At 39.6% G+C, this 19,708-nt stretch overlaps 3 protein-coding genes across 4 annotated transcripts; 1 reads left to right on the top strand and 2 right to left on the bottom strand.

The window, feature by feature from the left end:
- Window positions 1-10,056: 10,056 nt before the first annotated feature.
- LOC120722000 (hepcidin-like) lies at window positions 10,057-11,655 on the bottom strand. Of its 2 annotated transcripts, none has more exons than XM_040012696.1 (3): window positions 11,470-11,655; window positions 11,294-11,371; window positions 10,057-11,153 (listed from the first exon to the last, which is right to left on the bottom strand). In XM_040012696.1, exons 1-3 carry the CDS (start codon window positions 11,554-11,556, stop codon window positions 11,061-11,063), a joined length of 258 nt encoding a protein of 85 aa, XP_039868630.1. In that variant the 5' UTR covers window positions 11,557-11,655; the 3' UTR covers window positions 10,057-11,060. The 2 variants fall into 2 exon arrangements, with proteins under 2 accessions (XP_039868630.1, XP_039868629.1); XM_040012695.1 differs by having other exon boundaries at window positions 10,064-11,156; window positions 11,470-11,650.
- Window positions 11,656-12,766: 1,111 nt separating this feature from the next.
- Window positions 12,767-13,795, bottom strand: LOC120721994 (hepcidin-like). The gene is made up of 3 exons (XM_040012689.1): window positions 13,651-13,795; window positions 13,477-13,563; window positions 12,767-13,311 (listed from the first exon to the last, which is right to left on the bottom strand). The coding sequence occupies exons 1-3, from the start codon at window positions 13,732-13,734 to the stop codon at window positions 13,219-13,221; spliced, it is 264 nt and encodes an 87-aa protein (XP_039868623.1). The 5' UTR covers window positions 13,735-13,795; the 3' UTR covers window positions 12,767-13,218.
- Window positions 13,796-14,664: 869 nt separating this feature from the next.
- Window positions 14,665-16,974, top strand: LOC120721977. Its single transcript, XM_040012659.1, has 3 exons — window positions 14,665-14,840; window positions 15,726-15,770; window positions 15,863-16,974. Exons 2-3 carry the CDS (start codon window positions 15,731-15,733, stop codon window positions 16,711-16,713), a joined length of 891 nt encoding a protein of 296 aa, XP_039868593.1. The 5' UTR covers window positions 14,665-14,840; window positions 15,726-15,730; the 3' UTR covers window positions 16,714-16,974.
- The last annotated feature ends 2,734 nt before the right edge of the window (window positions 16,975-19,708 follow it).

The raw sequence follows: 19,708 nt of genomic DNA, 5'->3' as shown, positions 1-19,708 counted from the left end.
TACGCTCGAGGAAGCAAAACGATGCTGATGGACAAGAAAATGGCATCTTGACCTGAGAGAGAGACTATTTTTTTGTTCCCTATATTTATGTCAAAGCTATCCTTACCTTCCTTATTCATGGAGACAAGTGTTCCCATTGTGGCCTTTATGTTATGTACATTTTTGAGAGTAATATTAAAAGAAATTACCATGCATAGTTGCAAAGTATTTTATTCTCAGCACAAACTGTTTACGTTCAGACCGCTTTATGCTCTAACTGTATAGTGTGGTTAAAAAACTAAAAAAGAAGAAGAAGAAAAGAATAAATTTAGTTGTTCAACTAGCATGGCAACAGACTCGTGTACATAGTTGATCTAATGTTGAAAGCTTATTACTGTATTTTCAGTATTGACTCGTTCATCGTTCTAAATGTTTTAGAGAAAAAAAGGTTGTAATACAAGCTACAGATTAAAATGATTAAAAACAATAATAAACATAGCCACCATATAGCTATTTCATTTATATGGTATATATTTGATTTATTTATTAATTCTGTTTTGTACTTTTTTTTTGGTTCAGTGAGAATTTTTGCCTCATACTGTTACTCTTATATGCTGAAATATTCTTTGCGTTCCTTATAACAGTGCATATCTTTAACACGTGGAAACGCTTTCTCGTCTGTCACGCAGGTGTTGTTCCTTTCATTTGACCTCATCTACTGATTTTGATGTTTTAAAGAAAAAAAAAAAAACAAGACTAATAAAACTATGCTTTGACATATTCTAGGTTTATTGATTAGGATCCAGCAAATGTATGGTCATAGGACTGCATGTGTACGTTGTGTTTTATTAAAAAACATTTCATGTGACTGTATGATGAAGCCTTTCATTATTGTCTGTGGCTATAATATATGTGGCTAAACTCTGAAACTGTAGTTTTCTTGTCTTTTTTTTTTTCCGAGTACCATTGAGTGATTTCAAAAACATTTGTGAAATCCGTCATGTCATACTGCATGAGACAAGTGGTATCTCCAGCCAAAGGATTGGATATGGTCGACTAGGCCTTAACGGCATGACAGCACCGTTAAGGGTTTGTAATTCACTATGACGTAGCCTCGTGAAAGCTACAAAACCAGCGGATGTCATTGGTGGCTCATCCATCTCCAGCATTACACTATAATTTCCTAAAAACTTGCGTTTGGCTGTGTCTTTTGTCATGCGACACACAATCGATCACCAACTTAAGTGATGCACGTCGCACTTACTTCTGTGATCTTCAAAACATTAAATAATCACAGAGAAATTTAGCTTTATGCTAAATCTATCTGGTATATGGGTGAAGAGAGCATGTTCTAATGCAAGTCATGGCTAATTTAACCCGAGGTCCACGCTGCGTAATCACCATCCCAAAAAATGAAGGAAAGAAAAAAAAATTCAAATCTGCCAGACAGCTTATGGATGCCCAGTAGCAGATGAATCGCGCTGTGTCACATATATATATCATCCTGGGAGAAAGAGACCACAGCCTTCCTGCTCTGCTTAACCTACCCTGAAATCACAAATATTTCCACAGGGAGCCTGTCAGTGTTGAAATACCCCTCAGTTTATGGGCTCCATGTCTATCTTAAGGCCAAATATGCAGCTTTAAGTGCCTGAACATCTTTCACAGGTGTTCCAAGTGACACGGCAGACTTTACCCAGGAGGCTTTTCACAGCTTAACAGTGGAGCCGCAAAACCAACATGTAGTAAAAGGTTATCAAGTCAAAAGAATAGCTAACACATTTGGTTATTTTAGTTACCATGACATTAGAACAATGAGAATAGAAACATTTAATCAAACGCAATACAAAATGTCAGCAATGTTTAAATAAGCCCTGTATGGCTATAGCAAAGAAATCATTTTTGGCTAGCATGTTAAGTTCACAAAGAGGATCCAGATCAGGTGCTGCCAGGTCACTGATAGAGCTCACTGAGCCTGTTCCAGATCTGGGAGTAGATCTCCAGGAAACTGTCGTTACATTAGGAGCATGCCCTGATGTTGTCAGGCATGTGTACAAGAACATTAGGGAGCCATGCAAACTAGTGAGCTGCTGCAGTGAAATTCCAGTATAATGGACTAGCCTGCCTCATCATTTTTTCACTCTGATTTTAAGAGCGACTTTCAAATCTGCACTTTGTAGTTTGATTATTTTCATTTCAAGCAAACAGTGTGGCATCCTTTTGTTCCAAAGACATTACCCAGTCCGTATCAGTATAGATTTCTAGCATGATTTTTTTCCCATTGAGATCTTTCCTTTAGTTTTTTTTCTGTCTCGTTATTTGGGCTTTTGGAAGCAGCCAAATTTTGGGGGGAATAACATCAATGGCCAACCCATGGCCTTTAATACCTTATATGTAATTTAATGCACGTCTAAAGGTAGCTAACTTTAACTCTAGCTAACAAACTTACCCAGATGCAAGCCTTTATTTGACAGACAAGTAGTATTAAATAGTTTTAGGCCTCCATCTAGAGCTGTCGTAAAATTATACTTTCTAAAAAAATGTATTTAAAGATGGCAAAAGGGAGCCCATAAACAACCAGTTGGGCCAATGAGTAAATGAAACAAAGCAAAAATGAAATAAATTTTTGAAAGGAATTAAGCATGTCATAGAGGTTGAGTAAGTTGTTTTTAAAGACATCTGCTGCCGGTTCCAAGTTAATGAACGATTCACAGATGTCATCTCCCGGGCCAGACTATCACTACTCCAGACTTGGGGATTAAACCTTACAGCTTACGGAGAGGAACTCCACTGAAGTGGATTCATTAAGCACAAGACCACCACTAAAGCACACATTGCAGCATCCACAGTGGAAAAAAGAAAGTACAAAGAATCACATCGCACATTTGATGCGATGCGATCAAACTCTTATAGTTATTCTTTAATATCGGTCTGTCCCTTTCCACTCATTTGTTTTTCTGTGACTGTGAGAAAAAGGACATTGCTGCAATTCTCAGTGTTGTTGAGGAGGTTAACAGTCATGCACACATCAGAAGGAATGGTCCTCCCTGTGCAAACCACTTCTGTAAAGTGTGTGAGTGTGTGTATGCCTTCCTTTGTGCGGATTTTTTTAATGTTTGTGCTGAATGCGGTTAGGTGGCTGAGACTGAAGCTCCCTTTTAATCTGACAGAGAGCATTTTCGTTCTGTTGGGTCCTATTATTAAAGCCTGCTTCAAAGGCACAACAAGTGAAACCACTAACAGGAAATGACCCAGTGGGCTTGAATTCGGATAGATCAGTGCTTTTAAAGCAGGTTGGGATGGCGCTTAAGCGTATCTGCTGTCGGCCATGTATGCGGCTCACAAGACAGTAGGAGGATAACAGGAGGGGTGCCGAGACCTCTGCCCTATATTAAACATGCTGCAGCTTAATGCGAATAAGCAGTTGTGGCATATGTGACACATTCGTTCCAATGTGCATGGCAGAAGTGGAAGTTATGACATTGGTGGGGCAAATAAGATTGCCCTGGATAATAAATGTTGCAATAATTTGCTGTTTTTAATAACTGTATAATGAGCCATCGCTTTGCCCTGCGAGTTGACGGAAATCTGGAATCATTAATCTCTGGTGGGTTAGCCATGGTGTTTGGCACGGGCTGAAACAGCACTGAGTAGGAACATACTGGTGTCAAAGGACAAGCAGATCTTAAATTTTGAACAAGTTTGCCATATGTTAGACATCATGATGTGTACAAGGCTGCGAAATGGTGGCATTAATGGGTGACTTTTATTACTAAACTCGCTCCTAATTGCAACAATGCAATCCAAAGTCAACTCTCAAAGCAGGAACTCGCTTCATTTGGAGTTGCTAGGGAACACGTTAATCCCTAGAATAAATACAGTCTTCAATAAAAGCTAATTGTCTGTGACAGTCATTTGCTTTGCTGCAGAAACATTCAAAATGGGAAACTGTAAAAAGATTCAGAGTTGGAGTAGCGGTGCACCGGTTAAGCCTGCGTGGATGATCGCAGTCGTGTAGCCCCGTTATGTCGGCCTCACCTGCGGGACAGGAAACGTAGGCCCTTTGTCATAATGCTCACCTTGTGCATTAATATTGCCATGCTTTGACACACATATATTTTTGTTTAAATTTCTGGATGACATATGGGGATATTTATGAGTCACTTGCGCTGGTAGTGTTTCAGTTGAGCTTCATTGCAGCAGGTGCAGAAGAGAACATGGGACATTTTTTATCACCATCCATTACATGGAGCAGACAGGCATTCTATACCTACCCGGCGTGGCGATTCCTAAGGGTGCCGTAACTATTGTTTTTCCTGGCCGATTCAACCCCGCGTTCTTCTGGAATACCTAGCTGTTTCTTTTACACTGGGATTCAAATGCAACACAAAGCCATTGTCCCTGCTCAGTATAGGCAGAGCAACTCGCTCATACCACTCAGGATGTGACACGCAAGGGCTTTATGACCTGAAATGAATCATACTGCACACCTTAAACGCATTACAGGCTGGGCAAACAGTCCTCTAATGGTGCTTTGAGAGCCATGGCACAACCAGTATATTGGACTCAAGAGCCAGCTGGTGAGGACAAATCCACAAGGATTCCTATTTTCCCTCTTCTGACTCTCTGGCAGGCCCTGCTCCATCATTCAATTTTTATATGTGCCCACTGCTAGTAAGCTGCGTTACTACTGGTTTCAAGGGAGAATTAATCAAAAACAGGTCTTATTAAAGGTATAATTGACGACCAGTTGAATGGGAATATAATGTACTCAGTCAGAGCCCAGATGGGCTTTATGTGAGCCATAGCTGACACTAGTGGCTTCTACGTGTAGGGATATGTTGTTCTGTAGTGGCACTGCATTCCTTCCTGGGGGGCTATCGCTTAAGCCAGGTATTGCATTGTGGGTAAGCAGATTTTAGAGTGGGGTATAGAATACAGCAGGGGGTAAAAGCAGGGCTCTCATTGTCCAGGAATGTTTATTCCCCAACCCCTCTCCTTGAATCAGGGATGGATTATGCAGTAGCATGCTTCGAAGCAACCTTGGCTCCACTTGGAGGTTCTGGGGAAGGAATAGTCATTCATCATATACACACACGTGCAAACGGTTGTTATCCGTCTAATAAGAAGCCAGGTTGATTGCTCCCTTAAGGCCCGTGGTGAGTAGGTGGAAGTGGAAGCCGCTGAAGCAGGGTGTTGAGGGTAAGTCCCTGGGCTGGGCTCTTTGGGAAGACTGGAGCCAGTGATGCCCCCAGTGAGGGCAGCACAGTCATCATCTTCCGCACAGCAAATTTTATTGGGCAGTGTGTGGGTTTGTAGAAACGTGTTTAATCAACTCAGCTATAGGGGAGGTCTTGACCTCATCGCAGACATTTCCAGCCCAGATTGAGCGTGTGTGTGTGCGTGCCTTTGCTGTCGAGCGTGACCTGCAGTGGAGTCAGTGGCTGACACTCTGCTCTTTGCTGGTTTAAGTGATTAACTGGAGAAAGTGATAACTGATTTGTCAGTTAAGAGTCTGAAACGAGACAGCGTTCCTGCAAGATCATGCTACAGGGACTACATAAAGTGCAAGTGTGCAAAATTGCAAAAAACAGTGCAACAGCACACAGAATGATGCAGACATAAGACAGTGCAGACACAGAAAGCAGAGCTTTCTGACACCACGGGCAGGTCATAACCTTCAAATAACAATTACTGACTATTTGTAAATTACATTTACTATCAGATGGGCTGGCATCCCATTTGAATTCTGATGCCTATAGTTTATTTCCAGACATTCAGCAAGTGCTGCCATCAGGTCAAGAGTTTGTAGCCCAGTAATATGTGCTACATAAAGCTCTTGTTCCAGTTGTGTTTGGTCTTAAAGATCTAAAGTGACTTTCTTTTTGTATGATTATTATTATTTTTCTGGCTAAACGCCTTCCCCTGCAAATCAAATCACCAACAAAAAGCAGCACTGTGTGATTTCCTCATCTTACCACCGAGAAGTTTAGTTACACACTTAAATATCACTAGTTTAAAAGATTTATAGACGTAGTGTACTGCATTTACCGATGCATAGGGCCCTAATTGGATACCTGCCTGCACTGTGCCTCATATGTGATGTGGGTTATGAGTCAGATAAAATAAACACATGGTGTGTGTGCGGTCTCTGTGTGTGTAAGGAAGCTGAACAGAGCTCTGTGCACTCATTTACTATCTCCTGTGTGGTTTGGCAGCAGCTTTGTCGGTATGGGGGCGTACAACGGGCATCCGTCTGGACGTGAGGCAAGCCTGGCATGCCTCTCAGCCCCCTGCAAGGCTGAATGAGGGTGGGATCAGAGCAGGAGTCCACCAGGCTCCAGACTGGTAGTCTGTGCATGCGTGTAAGCAAATGTGTGTGTTTTTCTTTGTGTATCTGCACTTCTGTGTGTATTGGGGGTAATTAAATTGTAATCACACAGGCTTAAACAGCAACCACAGGGTTTGCCATTGTTCTGCATGTCACTTGCAATCTGTTGACTTCTTTGCATATTGTTCCATCCATTCACAACTCTGTCAGATAGACTGCCTGAGTCTGTGTGTTCCCTAATTATTTCTACACCGGTTTAACACCGCATCATTTATTTGACCTTTGTGGTCATTATAATAGTGAGGCACGATCCAGCCATGCTGAAAGTAACACAATAGCATGCACACCACCATGGCTGGATGCCATACCTCCATGTTCTGTACTGGATAATAAGTGAACCACTGCAGAGCTGAGCCTGGTTTGCACTTGGATTGCAGACCACCCTCGGAAAATATAGCCGCCTCTGTTGTTTGTCCCTAGACACTCCCTCTTTCTGATCATCACAGTTTGTTTATTGTACATAATAGTAAATACAGCATGGATAAATACATACATCATATTTTTTTAGCTGAAGATGAGAAAGTAAAGCTGCTTTTGATGGAAGCTACTCAAATCTGAGCCTCACTGGCACATATGCCACAGCCACTGAGCAGGCAGCAGTCACAGCAATGATGGCATCTGACGGGGCTAGTGTCGGCGATTCTCCCCGATGTCAAAACGGCACCTGTGAAAAAAAATTGAAATACGTCTGAACAATAAATACATCAAAGAGGTTTCTTCCTGTTAAAAGGGAGTTTTGCTTCCCACTGTTGCCAAGTGATTTCTCACAGAGGGTTGTTTGATTGATTGTTTGGGTTTTCTCTGTCTTATTGTATCGTCTTTACCTTACAATATAAACCATCTTGAGGTGACAGTTGCTGTGATATGTCATTATATAAACTGAATTGAATTGAATTTTCCTGACCTAGAGTTTAATTTTCCCCAGATACTGGTGTAGGTACAGTACGTCAGGGCTGTAACAACTAGAGGTTTTAAAGGAAAGAAGAAGCCGAAATTCTACTGTGTTTTATTTAGTGTGAGTAGCTTTAAATCCAATGTTTCCTGCACATATTTCTAGCAACATGTGGACACCCAAAATAATGAGTAATTGCCAGTGTAATATAGGGTGGTTGGGGTAATGATACAGTAATACAGCCCTCTCCCCTAAAATTGCAATGTAAGATTGGGCAACACCGTTTGTCCTTTCCTCTAAAATATCTCAGTTATTAATTCCTCATATACACTTGATGTATATTTTCTTTGTCTTTTATCCTTTAAAACTTCAGTTTGCTACTCCCTTGTTCTGCTTCTTTGGGTACTGAAAATGCACCCTAAATTAAAAAAAATTGCCCTGTAAAATTACATTATAGGTTGTAGGCTGTATTTTGAAGTGCTTCTTGAAAACACTGTAGATTAGAAATTGAATGAACTCAAGCTCCATGACTTATTTTAAGTATTTGATCAACTCAGCATACCATCCATGTTTCTACTGACGTCTCTTCTTGCATTGCAGCAGGATCATCAGTGCTCTTTTCTTCCTCCACGTCTTCTACCTGTTGATTAGTTGCATACATTCAGAAACACAGTAAAACACACAGAGCTGATGAGCATTGAATAAAAAGGAATAAATCTTAATTTACATCAAGCAGGCTACTCACTGTTGTGAATGGGAAGGCAGCGTTCCCCTCAATGCAAATAGTTAGTGCGACAGCCAAGACGACTGCAGACGCGAATGTTTTCATTTTCAGCAGTTTAAACTTGTCAGAGTAGTTGAATTTTTCATTTCTGCTATCAGCGCTTTTGAGCATAATGGCTCTGTTTGCTGATCATGCTGTTATTTATACAGTGTTACCTTGTCACTGGCAGTACTTTATTCCCTCTTGGGAAAGACTTGCAACACTACTTAAATGATGCTGGGTATTGTAATAGGAAATTCCCAAACAACAAAATGTTCAGGACTTTGCACTGGTGCGAACAGTATTTGTTCAATAATCTTAATTCCTTAATTCAGCCATAGTATTTAATTTTCATGAGTGCAACAGTTTAATACAGCACACAGTTTGTCACCTATATTCTGCACTATGCTACTAATACACTAATTATTATTTCAAATTAATGTGTCCAGTGCTTGGAACTTTCTCATAAGAAGATGCTAGACTGAGTGGGTTTCCTTTCAGTATTGACCAGTTATGGGACAGTGCAGCTTAAACAATGTAGTTTGCTACTGTCTAATACAAACTGAATTTAATCTGATCACTCAGTTTTCCCTCAGTTGTGTGAATCCGTTTCCTGCACTCAGACAACTGCACTGAATGCAGGGATTATGGTTTTATGATACAGATATATATTTGATGTCAATGTGTAATACTCTGGCAGCACGGTGGCATGGTGGTTAGCACTGTTGCCGCACAGCAAGAAGGCCCTGAGTTCAATTCCATCATCAGGCCAGGGTCTTTCTGTGTGGAGTTTGCATGTTCTCCCCGTGTTTGCGTGGGTTCACTCCGGGTACTCCGGCTTCCTCCCACCATCCAAAGACATGCAACTTGTGGGGATAGGTTCATTGAATAATCCAAATTGCCACTAGGTTTGAATGTGCGAGTGAATGTGAGTGCGAATGGTTGTCTGTCCCTGTGTGTTGGCCCTGCGACAGACTGGCGACCTGTCCAGGGTGTACCCCGCCTTTCGCCCTATGACAGCTGGGATTGGCTCCAGCACCCCCCGCGACCCTGAACAGGATAAGCGGAAGCGAATGGATGGATGGATGGTGTAATACTCTGTATTGATTTATTACAAATAATAAAGATCCTAATATGCTGACATGATCCAGTTTTCAACAGATCAGTATCAAATGTCATGTAACTGTCAACTTAAACACAGAGCAAACAGCTTATCTTTAAATTTTGTCACTCTATTACAACCACTTTAATAATATAAATCTGTTCAAGGAAATAAATTGTAGGGAAAAATCAATAATGAAAGGAGTGCATGGTGTGTTTACTCTGATAAAGGTTGAAAGGGTCTTTTGAATTTTACTAAACATCTTGTGCAATAACCAAAATCCCTTATCTCCACTCTGTCTCATGTACTGTGACCTTGCTGACCTGTTAGCTTTAGCTTAATGAGCACATCTGTGTCAACAACAACAGTAGGATTATTGGCTCTGCAGGAATACATTCTGCCTTTTTAACTGTTTTTTTAGGACTATAAGGAATAATTACTTCATTTTTTGGTCTCATTTATAGTAGCTGCAAGGACCACTGCAGCTATAAATCCGCCTCGAATATATTGATGAATTGATGGATGATTTCATTATTTTTAAAAAGATTCCAGCCCCTGAGGAGTAATGCTTTCAGCACTGGAGTAATGAGTGCAGTGTTAAAGTACCTGTGCAGAAAAATAAGAGCTTCTTGCAGTGTTGTCATTAATGGAGATCACACAGCTGGGATTTGTTTACCTTTTTCCTCTAAGTCCTGATAAAAGTAGTCCCCCTCTCCTCCCCCCTATGCATTACTTAATGTGATCAAGTTTAGTTTGAACACTTCACACCAATAAATGATCAGTGAAAATGATCAGCTACATAACAGCCAAACCTACACTGTGAATTGTTAACCAACTTGTTAAGAACAACAAATGGAAACAAAACGAGAAAGTCTAATCCATCATCAGATCAAAAGATCTGTACGGGAAATAAAGATGTGGTTTAAAGTTTACATGCACTCATCATGGGCATGAATGTCGTGGTAACTTTGGGCTTTTAATGCTTTCTTTGAACTGTTGTTTTTCCAGGGTGGAATGATTGTACTGAAAATATCCTTAAAACAAGAATTAGTTGCAAAAGCTTGAATTTATTGATATATTAGAGCCTGTGTATATAAATATATAAATTCAATTTATGTCCATAATGAGTCTATATAAATGTTTGACAAAAAACAAACAAACTCCAGGGCTAAAAAAATAAAGCTAAGATGTTAGTGCCAAAAACCACTAGCTGGTACTATTTTTCTGCTTGAAAAACAAGCCAGTCCCCGTAGACTTCCATGTTAAATTTACAAATTAACTTCTAAATCAAAAAACCCAAACAACAATGCCATAAATATAAGGTCCCAAGCATGGAGAGGCTAAAGTCTAAAGTGCTGATGCACAAATACAGACTTGGCAGGAACCAGTTTAGCTGGTTACTGCTTTCAGCTGTTGCCATCTATATAAATGTAGTTATAGCTGCATAAAGTGGATGAATCAACACTTCATAGCACATTTGCTGTCATATACCATTGTGTCCTTATACAGTGAGAAGTACTACTGAGTAACGATTGAACTGTCTATGTTATATTTATATAAAATGTTATGTAGTGCCACATAATGACTTCAAGTTATAGGCCATCCATGTAAAAATGTAACTTGAAGTAATGTTCTACTTCGTGTTTAGTCTATCTACTGTTGAACTTAAAGCTGCTCTTTATCGGCTGCAGTGTAATAAAATCTGTTATTCAGAGCAAAAGAATTATTCTGAAGTACCGTTTAATGTTATTATTTGACAGACTTGATTAATGAGTACACACATGTGATTAAATATGTTGATACAGTCACATCATTGAAGACATAGAAAATACAACCTTACCAAATCAAAATGTTTCATCCTATGAACACAGTTAAAACTGACTATTTTAAAGCTTCATAAGTTAATATTGAGTGGTTGTTGGAGCAGGAATCCTCAGAACCTGCAGCAAATTCCACAGATACCGGGGGTGCAGCAGCCACAGCAAAAGCGACACTTGATGCCAGGCCTGTGTATGGTGTTATACAACTTCTGTGGGAAACACAAGAGACATGAGCACAGAGTTCATCTGCAGCAGCATCACTGCTCTTTATTTTCACCTGCTCTAAAAAATCACTTTCATTTAGCTGAAGTAATTTGGCCACATTCACTCAGTTAGTGTTACTTACCTTCCATGAGTCCACTAATATCTGCTCCTGTGCTGCTGCTGGATAGTCCATGCTCATTGGCTCCTCCAGCTCCTGCTCCTGTTAATGAATTGAGTGCAGTAGAAACCACATTGTAGCACTGAAACAAACATTTGCAGCTTGTAAGATAATACACTTGGTTAAAGTCAAGTTCTTACTTCAGTGACTGGGACAGCAGAGCTCTGCTGGACACAAATGAATGTGAGCACGACGGCCACTGCAACTGCAACACTGAACGTCTTCATCTTAGGAGGCTTTGAGAGGCTCAACTTGGACTCTTTCTCCTGGTCCGGATGATTGTTGTGAGCTGAGTCCTTCTGTCTGATGGTTAATGTGTGCAGAAGTGCTGATATTTATACTGATTTGGGCCCCTGCTGCCTCGTCACTCACAGCTCTTACTCTACCTGATTTCAGGAACATTGCAAAACTCCATATTTTCCTGTGCTATGAAATTCTGGGAATGGGAAATTCCTGAGGAACGAGAAAATCTGTACTTTTCTCAGTCGGCATGAACTTTGACCTTTTCTTTGGATGTTTAACTATATGGGTATATGGCCTCGTCACTCACAGCTCTTACTCTACCTGATTTCAGGAACAAGATTGCAACATCCTTAACTTTCCCATAATTCCTATGTGACCCCAGGGAGTAGAAATTTCTGAGGAACTTCTCTTGCCCAAAGTGATGCATTATTATGAACATGAATAATCATAAATGATTTTCATGTCACTATAAAACATTGCATATCATTTTAAAACACTGTACAAAAGAGACTTTTTCAATATAACATTCATTTTCACATTCTGTTCAAATCAGTTTTATTTATGTAGCGCCAAATGATGACAACAGTGAGGTAAAGACCTTACAATAATACATGTCACAGTAGGATAAAAACTGGTAGAAATAAGAAAAATAGTGAAGATTGATCCATGATTCACACTGATGTAACTTACTGGAAGACTTAATGATTTCACAAGACTTTAAACTTAACTATAACATAGATCTACATACACAGTGTTTTAATGGCAGAGATAAGATAAGGTTGTCTAAAACATTTATGAATGAACTTGTATAGAAAGTGTTTCTAGGAAACATTATCTAACACTTCTACATTCTTTAAAAAAGTATGCTTGGTTTAACTTTCAAATAACCAATGAACCAGTCCATCAACTCAAAGCTGTTGCACATTACTGCATTTTTCTCATAATTAGTGGTAATATTAAATGATGATGAGATGCTCCCTACAAATATGGGAAAATTCCACCAGATGTAAAACTCATTGTGTTTCTGTCCTCCTATTCAAAAATATTGTCGTCTTGAGTAACATATCTATAGAAATCTGAATAATGCTGTGAGTGTAAAACCTTAGTTTTCATGAAAATGGTGAATGGTGAAAAACTTCATGAAACAACATCAGTTTTGAAAAACACCAAAGGATGTCTTCATGATGACTTTATTAAAGAGCACTAGTAATAATTTTTTTTGACAGTTTTTGACAGTTTTTGACAGTTACTGTAAAGCTGCTCACTTTACTTTTGCTATCAATGGCTTGGCTCTATTAACAGGTTGTACCACATACTATATGGGCAAGAGTATGAGGCAACAACTCTTAACTGACATCGGCACAAAAACTGTATATCAGGAGCTTCATGTCACTGGTTTCCATTAATGTTTAATTCTTGTCAGACAGAAACAGAAACAGACAGCACATGTTGTAGTATAGTGACTCTGAACTTTTTAATATAATAACATACTGTAGTTCCAAATGCTTGGTACACTGTTCACTGTTACAGCAGGATGACCAGATGAAGAAACACTGTCAGACTTTAACAAATGCTAAGCAGTCAAATCATTTCATGTATAAGAGTCAATATTTAGTGGTTGATGTGAGAATCGCAGGTAGATATTCTCAGAATCTGCAGCACAATCCACAGACACCAGCATTGCAGCAGCCGCAGCAAAAGCGACACTTAATGCCACGCTTCTGTCTGTAGTATGGCATCTGTGTGAAAGAGGAGAAGAGCAGAGAGTTTATCTTCAGCTGCAAGTCACTTCATTGTTTCTGATTTTATGTAAAGCTGTGAGTGCACAGTTTATTTTAAACATCTTCCTGCATTTGAGAGATCTCACAATTACTGTCTTCATTCATTTATTGAATTAAACTCACCACCCATGAGTCAGCTGATACCTCCTGATGTTCAGCAGCTGGACTGTCATTGCTCACAGCCTCTTGTAGCTCTTGCAGTTCTCGTATCTGTAGAGAAAGAAAACAGATCTTAGCATCTTCACAACAAATTCATGCAGAAGAAGCACATTACATGAATTTAACACAGTCTGTAACCTCAGCAAATGTGGCAGAGCTCTGCTGAATGCAAATACACATGAGTGCAACGGCCACTGCAACTGCAACACTGAACGTCTTCATCTTCAGGAGGTTTGAGTGGTTTAAGGTGGTCAGATCCTTTGACTCTCTTGTTGACTCCTGTCAGCTCCTTTGTGATGGTTGACTGAGGGAAAAGGTGCTGGTATTTATACTCATTTGCTCCACTGCTGCCTCGTCACTTAGAGTACAGAAACTACTGTCGGGAACAGGCTTGCATCAATAGGACGGGGAAAACCCATATAGTTAAATACTGTTTTAGTAACATTGTGTCCTCAGTTACTGCATCAACTACATGCTTGTATTACACAGTTTATCACAATAAACTTTATGGTCATTTAGATATAATGTGGATTTTTGTTGTCATTTTAAATGTTGTATTTTCCTTTGTTACATTTGTAAAACGGACTGCTATGCACCGTCCATCCATCAATTCATCCATCAAAGCTGCCATAAAGCTGCCATAAAACCTAATTTTTGGATTAACCCTCCAAAGTCTGAATCCCAGCTTGTGCACATCAACATCACTGATTTGCACAAATACAGTTTATAATGAAGACATGTTAAATATTAAGCACTGAAAACAGTTTGGTTGTTGTTGTTTGGAACGTCATTTAATGCATGTTGTTTTGTTGCCATAGTGATGCCTCCAGGGGAAAATTAGGGAGCAGAGCAAGAATAAGACTGTGGATATATGTTCTGATAGCTTTGGGTTCTCTTTGTTTTTGCCTAACAATCATAAAGAAATGTATTAGATTTTGTGTGTGTCCTCATTATTGAGCTTTAATCCTGCATAAAGGCCAAGATGAATCTCTTAGAGTAGAACTTTACAGTAACTATTAGAATAAAAAAAAAACACACATTGACTGCTTTAGTTTTTAAGATTCACTTCTGTCTTAAGTATTTTTTGTCTCCATATAAAAGATATCAAAATCTGTGCATACAACTTGATGTAAAAAGAATCTATGTACATTCTGCAGTCTATGATGCTAGAATGACATCACAGCATTTAAACATGTTTTGAATGAAAACATCAGCATATGAAAACAAAACTGAAGAGACACTGCAACCGTATGAAGGAAGACGACTATTTAGTGAAATTTCTACATTTCCCTGAGGATTAACTGCTCTGTAACTTACCAAGAACTAAAGTAAGCTCAAATTTCATTTGGTTATAGACTTAAGATCATTTACTTAAATATAAAGCCTGATTTTCCTGCCTGCCAGGACAGTATTTATGTACTTTACATTGTGCAAGTCTAGACTATATTTTACATCATAGAGAGGATGATGTGGATCTATTATTCAGGAAAACAAATGAAGACTTAACTATTTGTCAGCTGTTGTAATATTTGACAAATTATACATAAATTAGAAAATGTTCTTAATCATATCTTAGAGTGACAGAAGCTCTGCTGTTAATCTTAGTATCTGCAGTTTTTACATGCTTACATAAACACACGCAGTTACTGTCCCTCCATTTAGAAAGACAGAGGCATCAGAGTGAGCATCATTCAACACAGACGCTCTCACAACACAAATCCTGACGTCGGTTTGCAATAAATGTAATTTAAAAAATTTACATTCATGTATGCTATATGCATTTTGTCCATTCCAAAGTTGTGAGTCTATACCAGCCAAAATGCTGTCTTTAGTTATTAACATTTGAAATGATGAAGGCACTTGAAAGTAACACAACATTAGCTGCCTTTCCAGAAAAAGACAAAAACCTTTCAGAAGTATGTAAGGTTTTGTGAGGTTTTCCTCCCAGGCTTCTAGACTTCTGATTGGCCAACATTTCTACACTGTTAGGATTTGGCATGTTCCTGACTTTGTTTTTAGGGTTTACATGTGGAAGGAGATATTTTTTCAAAACTGCACATGTGGACGGGATTTTTTCTAAACGAAAAAGGAAAATTTCCGTTTACAAAAATGCCCGTGTACGTGTGGACGTAGCCTAAAGTTATCACAAAAAAGCAAATTCGCTGAACATTCTGAGTTGTTTAGTGATCATTGTTGTTTTCTGTTCCTTGTAGTCAAAATGGATGGAAGCGGAGATGGATCACAAAATAACCGTAATGGTAAGCACATGTACTCAGTCGTAAAATTGATGAAAAACTGATTTTCAGCAGATATTTATGAATGCTAATTAAAAGATAAAATGATCTTGCAGGCCGACAGGTTAACCCAGAAATGTTTCCAAGAGGAGATCAGGAGCCAGCTTATGAACCTGTTGGTGGATTCTGGGGTTTACTGGAAAGACTTTATGTTAGTCTCTATGATATCCTTTTTTGGAGGCTGACTGAGCTACTAGATGAATTAGAGGATCGATATGATGTCTTCTATATTGACTTTCACAATGTCAATGACGGCAATGTCAACAATGTCAACAATCACAATATTAATGTGAGAGACAATAATGCCAATGTTGACAACAATGAACTGCATGATGATCATAATGCTGTTGTTGTTGTCGGCATTGAAAATGACGATTCTGATGAGGCATTTGAAGACTGTGAGGATGTTCACCCGTACGTCCCAGAAGAGGATCCTCAGCCAGGTGTATCCAGGAAGAGGTCTAGAGAGATGGATGTGGAAGATGTGGAGGCAAACAAAAGAATCAGATGGAGCGAGGAGTTTTCTGATGATGACTCTGACTTCATCTCTGCCTGTGACACTGATAGCGAGGGCTGTCCTCATCTTGGTAATATTGCTGATGAGGTACCGCTGTCTGTTGGATCCACGAAAAGGTCCAGAAAGGAAGATGGAGATGAAGAAGAGCCTAATAGCAAAAAATCCAGGCTCGCAAACTCTGATTCGGGGACCAGCTCAACTGTGTATGATCACTCTGAGAGCAGTAGTGATGAAGTCTTTGAAGATGCCCATGAAGAGCCTGACAACCATGAAACCGGAGGCTCGAGGAAAAGGTCCCGAGATGATTTGGAGGAAGAAGAGGAATACTTGCGCGTTTGCAAATTTCGGAGGTGTTCAAATGAGTCCACCAGCACCAGTGATGACAACTAACACTATTTCAACGGGATTTTTCTGTATCCTTTTAGTAGGCTGATGGCCTACTCAGGTGACCCTGAATCCTCCCTTGGTTTTGCTGCCATAAGTTGGGCATACACTGTGCAATTTTTTCAGTCGTGTTATTCAGCTCCTGTTCAAACTGTCCGATTGACTCGTAGGGGTTAGAAGTTCGTAGGTCACGATGCAGGGTCTCATACTATACGGCCCGATGCTCTGTGCAACCTGAGTGCTCACACTGTGTGTCCATAGCATGAAGGTTATGGTAAAATGGTAAATGGCCTGTATTTATATAGTGCTTACTAGTCCCTAAGGACCCCAAAGCGCTTTACATATCCAGTCATCCACCCATTCACACACACATTCACACACTGGTGATGGCAAGCTACATTGTAGCCACAGCCACCCTGGGGCGCACTGACAGAGGCGAGGCTGCCGGACACTGGCGCCACCGGGCCCTCAGGTTATAACACAAAATTTTACACTATTTTCACGGTTGTTGTGGTCGCGATAATTTTGTGAGGCCACATCGAAAAGGCTCGGATGAGCTTGGCAGTTCTACAAGTTGTGCCTCCATCGCTTGTGTCCGGATGACACGCTGCACTGCCGTGCTGTTCTGTCTTTTCGCTTTCATCTCTGTGTTTGCGCGTGCGCAGTGAGAGACGCTGCGTTGACACCCTCACAACGGCCGACAGGATTTCAAACAGGTTTGATTTTCTTACGACCAAACGACTGATGATCGGGAGCTGGTCGTGAGGTGTTAATCACTTCTCGTTACCCCATGTATACGATGCACGACACACGATTAAGGCCAAACTCGGGTCGATCCCCAAAACGGTCGCACGACTGAAAAATCGGCTCAAAATGGGCCAAAAATCGCACAGTGTATGTCCAACATTAGGCGTAGGCTGCTGGGGGATTCCCATGATGCACTGGGTGTTTCTTCTTCACCCACTATGTGTTAATAGACCTCTCTGCACTGAATTGTACTTGTTGTTAACCTCTGGCTCTCTTCCACAGAATGTCTTTATCCTGTTTTCCTTCCCCCTCCCCAACCGGTCGCAGCAGATGGCCGCCCCTCCCTGAGCCTGGTTCTGCTGGAGGTTTCTTCCTGTTAAAAGGGAGTTTTTCCTTCCCACTGTCGCCAAAGTGCTTGCTCATAGGGGGTCATTTGATTGTTGGGTTTTTCTTTGTAAGTATACCTTACAATATAAAGCACCTTGAGGTGACTGTTACTGTGATTTGGCACTCTATAAAAAAATTGAATTGAATTTAAAATTGAATGGATGTGACTGTGTAGATTCCAAATCCAGCATGTCCAAATTAACACTGTCGGATTTGATTTCAACACTATTAAAGTGTCTGTATGGGTCCACACCAGAGAGTGTTAATTTAACTCTTTTGGAGAGTTGGTACGTTAACTCTGATTTAGTGTTAAACACCAAATCTGTCTGGAGTTGATAATTTAACACTTGGTGTTAAGAGTTTATATATTAACTCTCAAAAGAGTATTTTAGTTTAACTACGTAAGAGTTTTCTTCTAATTAATTCTAAAAAGCGGGAATTTTACTGTTCTGAACTTCTAGAAATTTCTTTTGGAAATAAACATTTACTAAAAAGATGCAATGGTTTTTGAAAAAACATTTATTCTGAACTGTGCACCACAATTTCAAAACATTTTCTGAAAGATGTAACAGTGTACATGTTCTCACTTTCATTAGAATTTTGTTTATCAAAAGGTCTGACATAGGTGAGCTGGTAAATGCAAATAACAGCATTCTCATCACTTATTTCTTCAATACAATATGCATGTCCTTCATTCATCCCTTTGTGGAACTTCAACGCACTTCTGCTCTCCCCCATATTCCATCTTCACAAGCATATCCTATGTGGAGACTGAATAAAAATTAGTTGACACTAATTAATGGCACAAATAATCCAGTAATCAATTGCAGCACAGTAAAAAAAAAGGAATCCTTTTTGAGCCATTACTTGTGTAAAGTGTTTTCCCAAAAGACAAGGACACAGGCAACAGGTAATACTGAACTAAATGCACATGGTTAAACTATTTATAAGAATTTGTTTAAAGAGATGGGATGGAGAACGTGGCTAGAGCTAGGAGTGTCAGCAGAGAGCAGGAACCAGAGGAAAAGCTATCGAGAGACTGATCACCTGGGTCGTGATGGGAACAGTCCAACAGGAATTCTGCATCAATCAGTCAGCGTGATGCCTAAAAGTTTATTCAGATGTAAATATATTACATTTTTAAAATGAAGAATATGAAAAAAAATCATCAGTGTTTTTAATGACACTGCATTTCATTCATGTGTCTCTATTGGACAGTGTTGTAGAAGTTACAGAAGATAGGAATCAGTTCCACCTTGGCCTGACGTTTGATCACGTTTGGTTGTTCTGGCTTTGAGCCTGTTTGTGATACGCTACATCCACATGATACAGCTACTCTAGCTTTTTTTGAAGTGTCGTGAAATATTTTTGTTTAAATGTTCTGCAGAACGGAGGCAGCGCACATACAGTACAGATATTATCTGAAACAGCATTACACAGTGTTACACCTACTTTACAGTTTCACCACAGTGCAACGTCTCTCAGTATTGTTGAGATGTTTTCTATTATTATGTCCAGTATCAAATTTCTGCTGTACGCAAATCTTTCTATTCTGTCTTTTTCTTCTGTGTGAGGGATTCCTGCATTAATCATGCAGCTTAGAAACTTCATATGCACACCGTGAAAACACCTCCAAATAAATTCAGTGAAAGGTTGTCAAGATAAGGTTGTCTAAAACATTTATGAATGAACTTGTATAGAAAGTGTTTCTAGGAAACATTATCTAACACTTCTACATTCTTTAAAAAAAGTATGCTTGGTTTAACTTTCAAATAACCAATGAACCAGTCCATCAGCTCAAAGCTATTGTACATTACTGCATTTTTGTCAAAATTAGTGGTAAAATTGAATGATGATGAGATGCTCC

Source organism: Simochromis diagramma, unplaced genomic scaffold, assembly GCF_900408965.1.
Source record: "Simochromis diagramma unplaced genomic scaffold, fSimDia1.1 OVJJ01000618.1, whole genome shotgun sequence".
Taxonomy (NCBI): Eukaryota; Metazoa; Chordata; class Actinopteri; order Cichliformes; family Cichlidae; genus Simochromis; species Simochromis diagramma.
The sequence above is the reverse complement of the archived record's forward strand: the minus strand, read 5'-3'. Positions and strand labels throughout refer to the sequence as shown.